The following is a 16,588-nucleotide window of genomic DNA, read 5'->3' as shown; positions in this document are numbered from 1 at the left end:
GATGGGATGTCCTTCCCTGACAGAGCCCTGATCTCAACATCATCAAGTCAGTCTGGGATTACATGAAGAGACAGAAGCAACTGAGAAAGCTTAAATCCACACTGCCAAATAGATACTTAGAACAACCTCTTTGCCAGGTACCTTGAAAAACTGTGTGCAAGTGTATCAAGGAGAACTGGCACTGTTTTGAAGGCAAACTGTGGTCACTGTAAGTACTGATTTCATATAGGTTTTTTTTATATGAATTAAAATGATACAGTAAAAAACTATTCATGGTATTTTTTGATAGCATCCTCACTTTACTGTCAGTGCCTGAAACACTACTTTTATCTTCCAATTGTTTGCTCACCTTTAATTTCTCCCCTTTAAAGCCTCCATTCTAAGCCAATAATTCTCTATGTTGGTCATTATAGGCAGCACCCCACCCTGATTAAATCCGCATACTGTATTTACACTTCATTACCACACCTTTTTTTTAACCTCTTTCCTTTTTTGCATACTTTAAACTCCCACCTACATTGTATTCATACCATTGTTCTGCCAGGTAAAGTACGCCAGCCTGTATTTTAATCACACTCATTGCTCTGGTCCAATTCTCTCCCACATGAAAATAATGACACAAGATTCAGGTGTTAACCTGAGTATTTATTGTTGTTGTTCTGGCGGGTACCTGTGTTCTCTGAATGGATGCTGGAAAACCCATCAGTTGATTTTTGCATAGGTCTTGCCTGTCAGTGGACAAGTGTCCACTTTGAGAGATGGAAAAATCAGTACATCACAAAAACCATGCAGATATAGTGAAAGGCACAATCACCATAGATATCAGATACACCAAATGTTATATATTTCATTTTTATTGGGGGAGAGGTGTACTAATTGAGACGTAACATGGGTGAAACCCCATGTGTTTTTAAGCTGCCATAATTTCAGGGCACAACATAAATATTTGAAACTCCCCGGACATTCAACGGCTTTCATTTAAACATCCTATTAGTGAATGACTGTTCTAATAACTAAATGGGAAAATACAAGCATATTCTATTGTTTTTTTATGATACATTAAATTTATTTTAATCATTTTTTTTAATATAAACTATCTGTCTCCTGCCTCATCCTTTCCCTGTCCGCATCCCTCATGTCATATGGGCGCAACACATTGGCCGACCACTTCCTCTCCCCGTCGTTTGATGATTTCCACTCTGAAACCACACCTTTCAATAATCACACACAACATACTGAGAACACATTTCCATTTTTCGTGACACTGGTGAGAAAGGAAAGAAAATAAAATGAAGGAAAACAGGACAGGTTTGCAGCGACCGGAGTTATCTGTGGTGAGCTTTACATTTTGCATGCACACTTACGTACACACACACATTAACACCTGTGATCTCAGTATTACCCTGTTTTCACTCTTTCAGAACGTTTATACAACAGGCAAACGAAAATCAACCTCAGAGGCAATATCAGTAAGGATACCCCTGGAAATAAAGATCACAGTGAGTTTATGTGTGTATGACTGTGTGTGCATATTAGACTCATCACCTCAGGGCCCTGCACTGTTCAGAGGAATCAACAGAATACATAATAGTCATCCTTAAAACAAAAAAAAGGGATAATATTCATAATTATTTCATAAATTAACAGATAATATGAATAAAACAAAGTCATTTATAGGATTATTGGCAGAAATTAAACAATTATGGTAAGTGATTCAAGGGAAGATAATTCAAGTTACTTATCTGAATTATCTGAAAAAGACAGCACATTTCCATTTTAAAAAAAAATTAACCTCCAGACTCTCAATGTGTCCATTGAACACACCAGTATAGATTGTATTAAAACTATGTCAATGTACTGTATCCTCACCAGTATACATACAGCAAGTGCTGTGCTAAGTGGACCCTCTGGAGGGCAGTGTTTGCCTATGGCACATCAACTCTGATTCTAGTGCTGTTTTTATGGTTCACCTCAGTAATACCAGAGTGAAGTTGGGCCAAAGACACCACTTTTGGCCACTGAAATGCCCTCTTGGTTTAATAATGAGCACAGAGGTGAGGCAGAGAGAGGATTCTCATCAGTCCCATTGGACACAACGTTGTGGACTCAAGTCCTGAGAGGCTTTGACATCTAACAGAGTGTTATAAATTGTTTTGTAATTATTTACAAGAGAAATACATGACTATTATTCGTGTTTTTTTTAAGAGTTTCTAGCATTTAACGTGTCAGTACACTTTCTCACACACAATTTAAATCAAAACAAAAAGAAAAAAAAATCACAAAATAAAAATAAAAACAAGCACACAGCACACCGCTAAAACTTGGACTCACAAAATGTATGACAGTGCAAACTTACATCCATGTCTCAAATAATTTACAAACATTAGTATACACTTCAGCACCATTGTTTACTATTGTTGTTGAATACATATCAGTTAGCTAGATCTTTAAGTGAACACTGTTAGAGTTCGAAGTGCTGACAAGAAAGAGACTGATCGAGTAGATGTCATGAGAAAGTAAAAAAAGCAACTGGTTGCACATCCATAAGCAAGATGATAGTTTTTGAATGTGTTGAAGGGGGAAGATCTTTGTTGCTGAAACTTTAAGGAGACATTACTTCCCCATTTTCTCCTAACAGTTGCCTTGCATGGCAGTCAGTGACTTTTTTTAATGAAAGGGACTGACATGTAGATCGTAATTTATTTTTGGTGTTCACATGGATAAGATCGCAGCACACACTGTAGATGGCTGATGTGTGCTGGGCACATTTCTTCAGTTTTCAGACCACACATTAAATGATCATCATGCTGGGTATGATCAACGGGGAGTGATTTATATTCTCTACTTTACTGGTTTTGAAAGCCAAATGTACCTTTTCTTTGTCAACCAAAAACAGGCTTTCTGTGGTGGAACCATACAGACTGAAAGACTGTAAAATAATGTCATAATGCATAGCAGAAAACAATATAACAAAACAAAATAAAGAGTTACCATCAATACCGCTCAACACTTACTATATCCTGTCATACCCTGTAACCCAAAAGCAAGCCCTGTATCCATTAACTACATTCATTATTACTGTTAATATCAGTAACACCTCTATTCATGTTAACACAAAAGAGGCTATCTTATTTATCATTCAGAGAAAAATATTTGAGATATGCAAAAGTGCATAGTTTAAATGCTCTTTACTAAAGCTTGATGTTTAAAACTCACCCACAGGCTGCTCAGAGGGTTACATTACACTTTCCTACTAGCATTTCATGTTAATCCTATTTCTTTTAATACTATCTAGTACTAATTCATCATTTATTTTACTCTTTAGTCTGTTTTGCTCATCCTCTCACCATCATCTACTTGCACTTATCCTTCACAAAGTGACAGGGTTTGTTTCCTGTGATGAAAAAGGTTGCCTCACATTTCGTTGCCTTCGTCTTTTGTTTTTTTTGTTGTTTTTTTTTTGACGGTGCAAACAAAACTGGAGGGAAACAATGTCTAGTGGTTTTTGTTTCACTGTCATCACGCACGGTATGTCCTTCCACCTTTTCTGAAAAAAATAAAGTTAATATAAATCATGTGAGAGATGAGTTGTTTTCTCTGTAAAGATGCTAACATGTCTCTGCCTAGCATGGCTTCCACCAGAAAAGTCTGTTTCTACAATCAGAGTAAAGTCCACTTTGTTATTTAAATTTCAAATTGTTATCTCAAATTTTGATTATTTTCAGTATTGGAGTATTCTAATGGATTTAATGGTTGAATTAATACAAATCATGCCTCGAGAAAGAGTGAAAGAAAGGAGAATATTTTACTACTACAGGAGAGAAAATTAACAGAGCTAAACATTTTGCTGTTTTTCAGACTTTTTTTTTTTTTTTTACTAAATCTAACCTGTATAAATATTTTTGAAGACATTTTTTTTGTTGTTTGGATACTGCAATGGACAATAAGTATGATAAGGTTCTACTCAGATCTACTCAGGGGTGGAGGCTTGGTTCATAACAGCAAAATGGGGCATAAAACTACCAGATGGAGTCAGTTTGTATCTAAACCAAAACAGAAAAGCTCAGGCTACTGGTTTCTGAGTGTAATATGATATACTGTGCAGAAATGAAAGCAAATATGCTGTGGGTGAATACATGTAATTGTGTGTGTCTTGGAGTTGACTATGCACTACTAATGCCCTCAGAGTAAACGATGCCCCCTGGTTGCTCCGGAGTTTAGTGGCAGAAGTTACGATTGCTGGGCTGGTGGAGGAAGGTGTTTCTGGCGAGGGCTGCATGGCGAGGAACCTGCTCCCTGGTGCGGTTTTGGCGTTGGATGCGGTTGCGGCCCAGATGGCGCCTCTCGATGCGGGCTTTGTTACGCTGGACCCTGGCCACTTGGGTAACCTTGGCCAGAGCTCCAGCCTGGGCAGCTGCTCCACGGGTCACCCTGGTGGGCATGGTGCTGCGGGTGGCAGGAGCCGCAGCTGGTTCAGCCACTCTGCTGCAGCAGGAGAGAAAAAAAAAACCCAAAAGATTGTTGGGACATTCATGCTGATGCTGAAAACAGGAAGTAAAGGTGAAGTGTGGTCTAAATAAGAAAAATGCTGCTTCTCACCTCACGCTGCTTGCCAGGCTCACGATACTTTCCTCTCCCACCACAGAAAGGTTGCTGTTGGAGACCATGGACAGGTTGTTTGGGGAGACGTACACAGACATACTGGGGTGCTCGATGAGCAGATCCTCCATCGGGCTCGCCTCTGCTGTGGCTCCCTCTGCAGTGAAACAGGGGGGAGGGGTGACAAACCAGCTCTCATCCATGCAGCCTCTCTCTGAGCCTGCCCTACTGCTACCCCCACTGCCCCCACACTCACTCCCAGAGCCAGGGGACATTGACAGGGTGGAGGAGGGCGTGGACAGTCTGGCCCGTCTCGGCAGGGTCACGGGTGTAGTGGCACCCAAGTCTGATGGGTCAGCGCTGGGACTAGACGCGGGGTCTGATGATGCTACCGCACCTCGTGCCCGACCTTTATGAGTCCTATGGCGCTTGTGAGGTGGGTGGGGAATTTGAGCCGGGCATTCAGTCCGTTTAAGTGTGTCTTGATGATCTGATTGGTTAATGTCTGGGATTGAATGTGCAATAAGTGGGGCTCCTGTCTCATCCTCAGCCATGCAGTCAGATTCTTCTGAGCGCATAGCAGCGATGAGATCAGGGATGGGACAGCCAATAAAGACACATGTTTAAAATGGGAGGGGGATGTTGCAAAAATGATGCAAGTGTGGTAGATTTTCAAAAAGCCATGCGGGTTGAGGGGGCATTTTTGAAGGGATCACATACGCACGCGCACACATACCGGTGTGGGGAATGTAGGGGTGTTTAAAAAATTGGAGGGGGGTGGGAAAGAGGGGATAGGAAACACAAAACATAAAAGAGTCACATCATTAGTTGTGTTGACCCTCTAAGGTTGTGATTATGTCAGTGACATAATGTTGCTCTTGACTCTGCTGAGAGGTATTTTCATGTTGCTTTTGTGGTTTGGTTGGCTTATGAACAAGCACCAAAGCAAATTTTCATACTCAATAATTGCCTTTGTCATGACTGAGATCATAAACAAAGAGGAAGGAGATGCATGTTGACAGAAAATAATGTGTTTCCATCCTCTGACAGACAACACCTTTGGTATGACAGCCATATGGGTAAGCACTAGTGTAGTTGCGCCACGCCCCGACTGATTCTTCACCCCACCCCATCATCCCCCATCATTAACTCTATACTCAAAAGGTTAGTCAACACAGTATCATGCAAGAGAAGGACAGAGGTATTTCTACCTAAATCTTTCAACATTATATACAACTTGGCAGTTTTCCTATTAGGTGTGGCTCCTAAATGCCATATCAACAACTCCAATCCAACCCTGCACTCCCTCGAATGTGACTCACCAGGCAAGTTGACGAGCATCCATCCCTCCTCATCCGCCTCCGTCACACAGGGGTTGGGTCCCTTCAGCTCAGCTGCCACCTCTTCTACTTCCCCAAACAGCAAGTTGCTCAGACGTTGAAACATGACTTCTTGTATTGTCAAGTGTCGAAAACTGGGGTGTTTTTTGTCGTTAGCAAAAAAAAAAGAAGCTTTAGCTGCCGTTGAATAAAAAAAAAAAAATGTGTGTTTAGGTATCGCTTGTTGCTGTTTTATGCAATTCTTTGTCTGATTTTTGGAGTCTCTTTTTTTCACTTGAAGCCCTTTGCTGGATCTCGGTTTTGACAAACAGGAGTGAATGGGCTTTTATAGTGCAAATGTAAGGTTTCACTTGGTTTGGAGCAAAGGCCTGGAGAGAGATGGAGAGAGAGGACATTTATGAGATAATGGGATTCACTTGCAAACCGTTTTTTCTTCAAACAGGCATCTAAAAAAAGAGAGCATTTTGGGTAATTTCCTATTGCTTTGTCAGGGGACATTAGATAAGCACAGTGAGTGAGCAATAACTGTGGTGAGAGCTTTGTCTGGGTTATTCTAAGACACATTACAACAACCTGGAGCTATTCTTTGGACTGAACTAAAAACCTCAAAGCATGCTGACCTGTGTTGTAATGACAGGTTGATACAAACAATGTCTCACTAAACCAGGACCTGTTTCTTCTTTTTCCTGTTTACTTTATGAGTCTCTGCCAAAACAATGCTGTATAGCTTGTATATTAGACTAGCTAAGAGTTTTAAAGTCAATAAGATGATAATAGATGAAACAACATATTTCCCAGTTATAATTTAAATGATTCAATAGCACTAGAGTGTGCTAAGGGGGCTCATAAAAAAAAAAAAAAAAAAAAAAGTATATTAATTGATTTTCATTCAACCACCTGGGAGCAGCATACAATCCTGCAAACACAACACGGACATATCATTTTATAAAGTTGTGTTTCTGGCTACTTGATGTGTGTCAGTTAATTTTCTCTCTCCTTTTAGCTCTGTTTTGGTCTCCACTTCAGCGCGTGGGGACAATATCTGGCTGCATGAGTCATGGAAGAAGATATGCATGGATGCTTGTTAGGAAGCTGACACTTTGCCCTTATTTGGAACGTCCCCATGGAGCAGGAATATAGTTGATACAGTTCATTGTCCTTATATAAGATGGAAAAATGATCATTTTAACAAGTATGAGCCTTTTCCAAAATATTATTATGAGAACTGGATAGCAAAATCTCATCTGTATGTTTTAAATACTTGTGGTTGTATGGATCAAATTTGACTCAGTTTTTAGGTAATGTGTTATTTCTATCCAGTCAATTAAACAAAAAGGTCCATGTTTTTAATATTGTTGGGATTTTGCAGAGGAAACCCAAGAAGATATTATGAGCTAGGTCTAAACTGAGGTGCTGCAGTCTCTATCCTCCACACTGGGATTGTTTTAATGCATTCTTGAGCTAATAGAAACTTTAGTCATGAGACTATGTGACACATAAATGCAGATAAACAAAGTTTTAGCAAGAAGGCCATGGTTGCTGCTTTGCATAAGGTGCAGCAGACATCCATAAAATACACACACTGGACATGTAATACATATAATACTCCCCTGATGTAAAGATTGTATTATGTTAGTGGCTGTACAAGATAATTCAGGGCTATCTGAGTGGTGTAAATATAGCCATTGCTACTGCCAATATTATCCTTACTTAATGGACAGTAACTAACAACCACATTTTATGCAATGTATAATTTAATAAATGTGTAACAGTCCCCAATATCTTACGAATACCAAACCTAAAATATGATACATGGAATAGGCATTACACACCACAGCAGGTAGTAATTGGTGCCTGAACATGACAGGGCTTAATTAATTCAAACTATAAATAACATTTTATACACGTAATTGAATGTCCTAAAATATGGATTTTTCTGTTGACACTGGGTCTTAAAAAAAAGGAAGAAAAAGGGAGGAGGGGCGAAGAGGGATGGGAGGGGACTCACTAAATAAAAACACGACGCCTGTGACGTCACGCCTCCGTCACTGACGCTGACGGAGAGGCTCGGCCCAGTCTAATTGGCAACCGGAGGAAAAAAAAAGGGGTTTGAACAAGGATAAAAACACGTAGCGAAAATGTAAGATATTATAACAGTGTATATGCGGCCTATGCTGTTATGTTCAGCCTGCATTTTGAAACATTAAGCCGAAAAAAAGATGTATGTGAACGGTTGCTATGGTCGACGGCTATCGTCGTTGAAACCCATTGATATTATGGAGAAAAAAAAGAAAAGCTCACAGCAACAATGTTTACATTGCATACGCGTAAAGACACCCGGAGATGTGACGGGAAATAAAGCATCAGACTCGACCTCAGACTGTCGACAGCGGAGAGAGCACAAGACTTTCTGCAGGGGATCCAGGTTAAACATGAATTATCCGTATAAGCCCTGCAGCTGAAGGGTCAAAGCAATGACAGTTGTGGCTGAAGCGACACGACACGAAAGACATCGACTGGATTGGCTACTGACAACACAATAAAACTGTTATTTAACACAATCACACAAATGGCTATATTTGAGGGGAAAAAATAGGCTTTTAAGGTCCGCCTCCCAGAAAAAACATCAACATCCGCCATCGACTTGACTCCACATCAGCATTTGGTGCAATTTACACAACAGCGACTGCTGGCTTCCTGTAGGACAAATATACAAATATAAGTATGCAGGCTGGTGTCTTTTTTCAGAATATAAGACGTCGAATCGACCTAATTAAACTCTTTGGATCGGCCTGCTATTTCTATTTTCACATCTATTCATGACCTAATAATAGGTCATTACCAATTCTGACAAACAAGGATAGCCTATATGTAATAAGACAGTGACACACAAAGCGATGTAATTCCATAACAATATGTGTACTATGATTTTATGATGGCTGCTATCTGATGGATATTTTCTGTAGATAAGCCGATGAGGAATGCAGCAGCTTCTCTGGCACAGACAGATGCAGTTTGATACCCATAAGTGAGACACAAAACACACCAAGAATCAAATGTAAAGCAAAAGTAAAGAACAGCTTACCTGCCTTTGCAATATTATTGAAGTTGTAAACGCGATCACACACAGTAGAAACGACAACAATTCTTAAAGCATAGCTTTAGATAGCCTTTAAGTGAGGTAGTTAAAACACCATGATATAAAAATAAAAGGCTTTCTTCTTAGAAGAAGGGCTTCGTGTAAAAATGTTACACTAATGTTTCAGATCATAACATCTGCAGCTTTTTCCTCCTCTCCTCTATTTTTTCCGCTGCAGATTTTCCTCCTGTTTATTGCTGCCTCCAGCTGATCCTCGGATCAGAATGTAGAACGTACAAAACAGCTGATTGTGAGATCACAATACTCTGAGACACACCTCTGTCCCCGCCCACTCCCACAAACCAACCAATCACAATATTACACAAGCCACAAGCCGGGCCTCTAGGTAACAGGGTAGGGGGACTGGGAGAGGAGCTGTCAACCTGCACCCAGATGGAAATGGTGACTTCACCCAGAGACTGATCCGTGATCATCGGCTGCTTGCACCGTCGCAGCTGGTTGAAGTCAAGGCTGGGGGATGGTAAACTGATCCCGGGTCTGTGCTCGTATAGCTCCAAATACAGGCCCTCTAAACAAGGAAAGATGAAGATCTGTTGAAAGAAAAGTGATTAAATTGTCAACTTGGTGAATTCACCTGCAGAAAGAAGAGCACAAAGCTGAAGCTGTTGCAGCAAACCTGTTATATCACCTCCCAAACTGACACACAGTATATATCATTTTCACTATAGCTTACTTTTTAATCTCAATCAGGCTCTGAATGGTGTCCAGCATGAAAGAGACAGAGCAACTTCTTGTCATAGAGTTATAAAAATTGATAATTTACAGGAACATATGCTTATGCCAGCCTTGAATATTCAAATTATTAAACATTCCCAATCCACAGACAAGATTTGTTTGATGCTGGTGTTGTTACTTTAAATTTCATTTGTAAATAAACCTCTTTCCCCTCCCCCTCAACATCCTTATTTTCACTGGCCTCTGTGGGGCGGACCTCCACGTGCCACTCAACACATGCCAGCCAATCAGATGTGCCTTTTCTGAATGCAGTATTTGAGTAACCAATAGGCTCTGTAAAGGTTTTTGAAGCCCCTGGTGGTCACTTCTAGACTCTGCTGTCTGTAAAGCTATGAGAATGCCTTTTATGATTGTAGATTTTGCATTATAGTGACTATTCACATAACCGTGTGTGCTTCTCTAGGTATGTAGATTATGTTGGTATGAAGTCTACAGAGTATTTATGCCTAATTCTCAAGTGTATGTTACTGGGTTAGTAGCCTATACTCAGCATTGCTTGTGTTCATGCATACATGTATGAGTGAGTGTTTATGTCCACATGCATGTGTTGTATGTATGCACCTGCATGCTGGCAGGGCTTACTGCAGAATGGATAACTGCTTCAGTAAAGCTGGAAACATGCTACACTATTTAAAGCTTTAATATCTCCAAAATATTCACCATAAAAAAACTGGTTTAAAAGATTGTTTAAAAAAAGAAGTAGAAGTTGAAGTAGAAGAATGACTACTGCAGATATGAAAGGTGAGGTCCTTGACTCTTAATGAGTAAATATTGATAATTAACACAAAATTAGGTTACATGTTGGTTTTCAAGATCTTTGAGGATATGCACTGAATCATACAGTCTGCGTACATTACTCTGTAGTGTGTGAGGCTTTTGGATTCATTCGTCCTCCTTTACAACTAAAACTCAGCCCAGTAGGAAACATCATGATGATATGAATCATATTTTACTGTTCTAACTGGAGCCAGGTCAAATTTGAGAATAATCTTGTAGTTTGACCTCGCTGATGGCAGAAATGTGCATGTAGTGTGTTAATTAATATTGTGTGGTTAGTCCTGGTGCATATCCTTTTGGATTTTTTCCCCTGATTCTTTTATATGTGCTTGTTCAAAAAATACGTTTTTATATATTTACCTTATATACCAAAAAAAAGCTTTAAAGATGTATTTGTGCGACATGCCAACTGTTGACTTACTCAGCCAGTGGTCAAGGAGATACCATGGTTGTGGATCTATCTGTGATCAGACTGTATTATATTGAGGAAAGTCTACTTTACACTTTCTTCTAAGTAGAGCTAACAGGGATTAACAGATATTCTATGTGTGTAGCATCCTTTTGCATTTCGCATAGATCATGAAATTGCAATGTTTTGTTTCAGCATTGCACTCAGTTTATGTCATGTTATGTTTGATCAGGCCTGTGGGTGGACAGCTTTAATGTAAATTGAAAACAAACAAATCGCGCCTTACAGCGTTGTGTGTCCAGAGGTCTGTGTCTCCTACACACTCCTCAGTAAGCTATACTTTTTTTCGAGTGTGTCATGTTAGTAGCTAACTGGCGAGAGCCGATAGCAGGAGTCCAGCACAGTGTGAGCTCTCGAACAGCAGGATGATAAGGTTTCGGCTTATACGGTTACCAGGTGCTAGGCAACTCATGCAGACACACATGTACAAAAGCACCCACATCCTTCTAGCAGTGATGATGATATCCAAAACCTGGTAACACAGTGAACACAAACATTTAGCGAGAACAGTTTGTGCATCTGTGCTCGTGTTAATGTTTGTGTTCTCAAACTAATCAGAAGTCACAAGCCTAGTGGAACATGTTACACCATGTCCTTGTAGCATGTATTGCAATGCCAGTAACTGATTATTCATTATACATATTATTCAAGACACTTTTAATAATTGATGATAAAAAACTGAAGTTTGAATGTAAGACACAGAAAGACACAGACAGAGAAGAGGCTATGGGTTTCCACTGTCTACTTCTTTTTTCCCCTTCCCTATATTATCAAGCCGGAGCTTTCACTGAAGCCGCCAGACTTCACAGGATTCCCACAGTTTCCCAAGCTGGTTGGAGAAATGGGTGAAAGGTCACAGCAATGTCTCCCTCTCTCCCTCTCACCCCCCCCCCCCTTTTCTCCCTGCATGTGTTCATGTTCATGAATGTGACATGAAGCTCTTGTTTAACAGCATGCCTGTCCCTGCCCCAGCTTACACAGCTGACTAAAGCATGTGTATAAATGCGGAAGCCATCCTAGCAACCAAACCCTGTGTCGTAAACACTGCTATTTTGTTAAAGACCAAGGTGTGGCCATGGGCAGGTTGACTCAGGAGACTTGATGTGTGATGACGCCTGAAACAGACAGTAAGGTAACTTGTTTGTGAGAGGCTGTTTGACAACTCATCCCTTCCTTGGCCAGGAAAAAAACAGATCCTGATGGGATGTGCTGTGCTGGGACATTACTAACACTGAAAATTCACAGAAGCATCCTCTATATTTTTTTTCATTTTTATTTTTATTTTTACAACAAGCTGACCATGGTTAGGCAAGATTCATTGTTTTTTTTGTTAAATGTGTAATAGTAAAGGTGTATCCAGTCAAACCCTGTCTTTGGAAACCATACAATGTTAGTGAACAGACATTATTTCATTGATGAAGTCTAATAACTGAGTTTCCACAAACTCCACAAAATGTTTTAATTGACTTCTTGTTTAACTAACCTTATTGACCTTTTCTTCATGTGTTTTGAGTCTACCTTGCCCTGCAGGTTTTATTTTCGGGGCCCCCTCTCTCCCAGGCCTCGTTGCCCCAGTGTAAGTGGCTGCTGGCGGATGATAAGACCAGCAGCCCCAGGAGATAGGTCGGACCTGCTCCCTTGTGTTACCACTACCTTACAGTGCCAGCAGCACTGTAATGACCTACATGTGACACAGTGGGGCTGTTCAGGTTGCAGATCTGTACAAGAAGCTGCTATATTTAAGGTCATTGAAAGGAATACTATGACATTTGGGGATTTTCCCTCCCTTTTTTGTTAAAGGTGCAGTGTTTAGGATTCAGGGGTATATAGCAGTGAGGTAATACTCCTTCTTGTTAAAGGTGCAGTGTTTAGGATTTAGGGGTATCTAGCAGTGAGGTAAGACTCCTTCCCTCATCCTCCACTTAAAAGCGTGTAGAAGAACTTATGGTGGTTGCAAAACTCACAAAAAAGGAAAGGCCCTCTCTGGGGCCAGTGTTTGGTTAGTCCATTCTGGGCTACTGTAGAAACATAGAGGTGCAACATGTCAGGCTCCATGGAAGAGGACTCACTTCGTATGTAGATATAGGCCTCATCCTAAGGTAACGAAAACACAATCATTCTTATTTTCAGGTGATTATATGCTAATTTAAGCATATTTATGAGTATTGTATTCTCATTTTTGCTTAAGGCCACTAAATTCTACACACTTCACCTTTAAGACTTCGATTGGGTCTAAACCATTCTCATATCGGTGCATTAAGAATGGAGCCAGTAGGGATTTCTGGCACAACTTCACCTATTACCATGAGCACGGAAAGGTCTGAAGTCTTCCAAGTCGGAAGAGGTCAAGACGCCAGTAACAAGAACTTGGAGCCAACCAGCACAGCTGTTTGATTTACCCTGGTGAAGGCCACAAGCCAAAACGTGTTGGTTCCATGACTCGCTAATGAACACACTGTATCTTGTTTATTTATATACAAAGCAAAGTGCACCAACTCTGCGGCTGCACCTGTTTGGCTACACAGTGGTGCTTTCAATTAAATACTAACATCAGCATGCTAACAGCATGTTCACAATAACCCATTATAGTTCAGCTAACATTTGCTAATTGGCACATAAATTCAATTTAGGCAGATGGGAATGTGAGTGTTGTTTTAGGTAAAACCTACAGAGCATTTAGTAGCCTGCAATTCAACTATTAAATGCTCCAAAGTCTTTCCATTGTTGGTAAATGCCTTATCTGATTATCAAGGTAATTTATTCATCTGATTTATGGATTTGTATTATGCATACATCACTCTGGTGTTTTTTTAATCCCTTTTTTGTGCTGTATATTATTTATTTGTTTGTTTTTGTATGTTATTGGGTTGTATGTAAAACAAGCTGCTTCAAACAAATTGCCCCTTGTTGGATTAATGCAACTGTTTGTATTGTGTTGTGTATTGTGTATTTGTATTTGGAATTCTTATCTAATGATGGTGGTGGTAGATTAAGTTAAAGCACCAGTAATGTATTACAGTTTATCCTGATGGGGACATTTAGGTTTGTATCACATTTCATGGCCATCTAAATAGTTGTCAGGACATTTAACTAAGGACAATAAATATCAACTTTGTAGTGGTGCTAGAGGAAATATCTGGGGATCACAAAAGTCAGTAGGATTCAACGTCTGAGGACAATGAATGCTTCTACAAAAGTTCACAGCAATCCGTCAAATAGTTGCTGAGATATTTGAGTCCGGAATAAAGAGGCGACAAGTTGTAGTTTTATGGGGAGTGATCTGCTGGGATCTTGTGTCAGCCTCAGGTTGGCAGACAACCAGCGAACACTGCAGGTGGTCACTAAGATTAGCATGCAACTTCCTGTAAAGCATCCACTAGTTGTTTTTTTGTTTCTTTTTGCTGTTTATGTCCAGAAGAAACAAACAAAATATAACGTGGGTTAGTGAGTTTTTAAAAGAACTGGTAGGAAGTTTTTTTTTTTTTGGAGAGAGCCAGACTAGCTGTTCATCCTGTTTCCAGTTTTAATGCTAATGTAAATGAATTACTGCTCAGTGCTATCAATCCTTCATCTAATCAAAAAAAAAGTGAATATGAGTGTTTTACAACAGTGTCAAACTATTCCTTTAAAACACCTGCTTCAATAACTCCAAAGTCCAACCTTTGATGGGTGTTATGCAACCTTTGATGGGTGTTATACAAAAGAAACTGACAAACCGTGAAAAGGGTTATTCAAGGTATCGAGATTTATAAGTCCCACCGGGATATACAGGGAAAAAATCATCTGTATAAAGTTCAATTGCTGATTTAAGCTATTGTTGCCAAATCTCAGCCTTTGAGGCTTCAAACCCTTGATGTTTGGTCCAAAAGTACATTTATTTATTAAGTATTATACTATAGTTTTGAGAAAAATATTGTAATTCTTACATTACTTTATTTATTACATGGTTATAATAACTACTTACTTTTAAGATGGTTTTAAATAAAACATATATACATGCTCCTTTAAACTCCCTTCAGGTATAAAGTTGTTAAAAGTACTTGAGTTTATGCATGATAGGTACTGCTTTTTTAAATCTGTTTCCAGGCCCACTGCACTGTGTCTGTGTATATCAGAAACACAGGTATGGAGACAAATACAAAAGCAATGCAAGTACAAACTTGAAATATATGATTTAAACTTCACACCAATGTTAATTTGAAATATAAAACAAAGATTACAGTATAGCCTACATGAAGTTAAAAAAGTGTAGTTTACTTCCTTTTATTATCTCAGTCTTGCCCTCATCATTCCCTTCTTGCACTGTCCACTGTGACGTTTAGAGGTCTGCGGCCTTAGATAACAAATTTCTGTCTGAGTGTCATATTGCATACAGTGTGTCTGTACATGCTGCCCCTAACAGCACTCCACAGTCCCAAGATAACCCCCTGAACACACATAACACTTCTACTATTCCTTACTCAGCATAGACTCAACATGGCAGGTTCCTGTCACCCATCCAAAATCACACCACCACAACATCAACAACAGAACTGATATGCCACCACTGCCCCCTCCCTTGCTGGGAGACCCCTCTGCAAACCAATGTATTTCATTCTGCAGACGGAGAGAGAGAGGAGGCTGGGGAGGCTTCAGTCCCTCTCACCCTTTCCCTTTTTCCTTCCACTAGAGCCTTCTTGAGCTCTCCTAAAGGCCTCATGCCATGCGTGCATCCCATGGGTCTGTCCCTACAAGGCTAGAGCAAACAGGGCCTGGAAGTGGTGTCCTTGGCAAGGGTGTGCTGATAAACACAGTAAGAGTCAGGACAGGCTGTGCTCTCCAGAGGGGGGACTTCAGCCCCTTCATTCCTGCTCCCCTGGAGGATATTATGAAACTTCACGAGGGAGCTATTTTAAATTCCCCAAAGGATTAGGGTACCTTGACTGATGAAAAAAGCCCTGTATTTTAGTCTCTATAGGGTTTGGCTCAGTTTTTCTGAGAATTATTGTGCTGTAGGTGTCCTGTCAGTCTTTCTTGAAATGTACCTTCACCTCCACCAGCTTTTCTTGCAGATAGTGTGGGAAGAAGAGGCCCCCTTCCAGGACGTGCGCCCTAGCTCTGAAACCAAAACATGACCTGCAGGCTAAAAATAGCACAGAGCAAGGATTAGATAAAAGAAAACAAGCTTCAAATATAACAGTTTCTTTTCCATTCATTCATACTGACGTCAGTTTAGGTATCATGTTTGCAAACCGTCACTAAAAACAGTTTGGATCCTCTTCCGTTCAAGTACCTTTTTTTTTTCAAATTTAAACAAAACGTCTCTACTTTGGTTGAACTGACATAACATTACACAAACGAAAAATAGTCCGACTACATAGGGATGGTTCAATAGGTTGAGGCCAAACTGAAGTTATGACCTGGAATAACATAACTTGGTCGTGGTCGGAACAAAAATATTCCGTGCCTCTATCATCACAGTTACAACCCCATACATGTACCCGCATGCTAATCTTTTTATACACGTCA

The 16,588-nt window shown here is 40.1% G+C and overlaps 1 protein-coding gene across 4 annotated transcripts; it reads right to left on the bottom strand.

Moving 5' to 3' along the window:
- Positions 1 to 632: 632 nt before the first annotated feature.
- On the bottom strand, positions 633 to 9,280 carry LOC133988381 (tumor protein p53-inducible nuclear protein 2). 4 transcript variants are annotated; one of them, XM_062428016.1, is made up of 4 exons: positions 9,025 to 9,280; positions 5,922 to 6,307; positions 4,600 to 5,167; positions 633 to 4,485 (listed from the first exon to the last, which is right to left on the bottom strand). In XM_062428016.1, exons 2-4 carry the CDS (start codon positions 6,043 to 6,045, stop codon positions 4,218 to 4,220), a joined length of 960 nt encoding a protein of 319 aa, XP_062284000.1. In that variant the 5' UTR covers positions 6,046 to 6,307; positions 9,025 to 9,280; the 3' UTR covers positions 633 to 4,217. The 4 variants fall into 4 exon arrangements, with proteins under 4 accessions (XP_062284000.1, XP_062284002.1, XP_062284001.1 ...); XM_062428018.1 differs by having other exon boundaries at positions 633 to 4,482; XM_062428017.1 differs by having other exon boundaries at positions 4,600 to 5,164.
- Positions 9,281 to 16,588: the final 7,308 nt, after the last annotated feature.

This window comes from Scomber scombrus, chromosome 10, assembly GCF_963691925.1.
Source record: "Scomber scombrus chromosome 10, fScoSco1.1, whole genome shotgun sequence".
Classification (NCBI taxonomy): Eukaryota; Metazoa; Chordata; class Actinopteri; order Scombriformes; family Scombridae; genus Scomber; species Scomber scombrus.
Note: the sequence above shows the minus strand (reverse complement) of the source record. Positions and strands in the feature narration are given on the sequence as shown.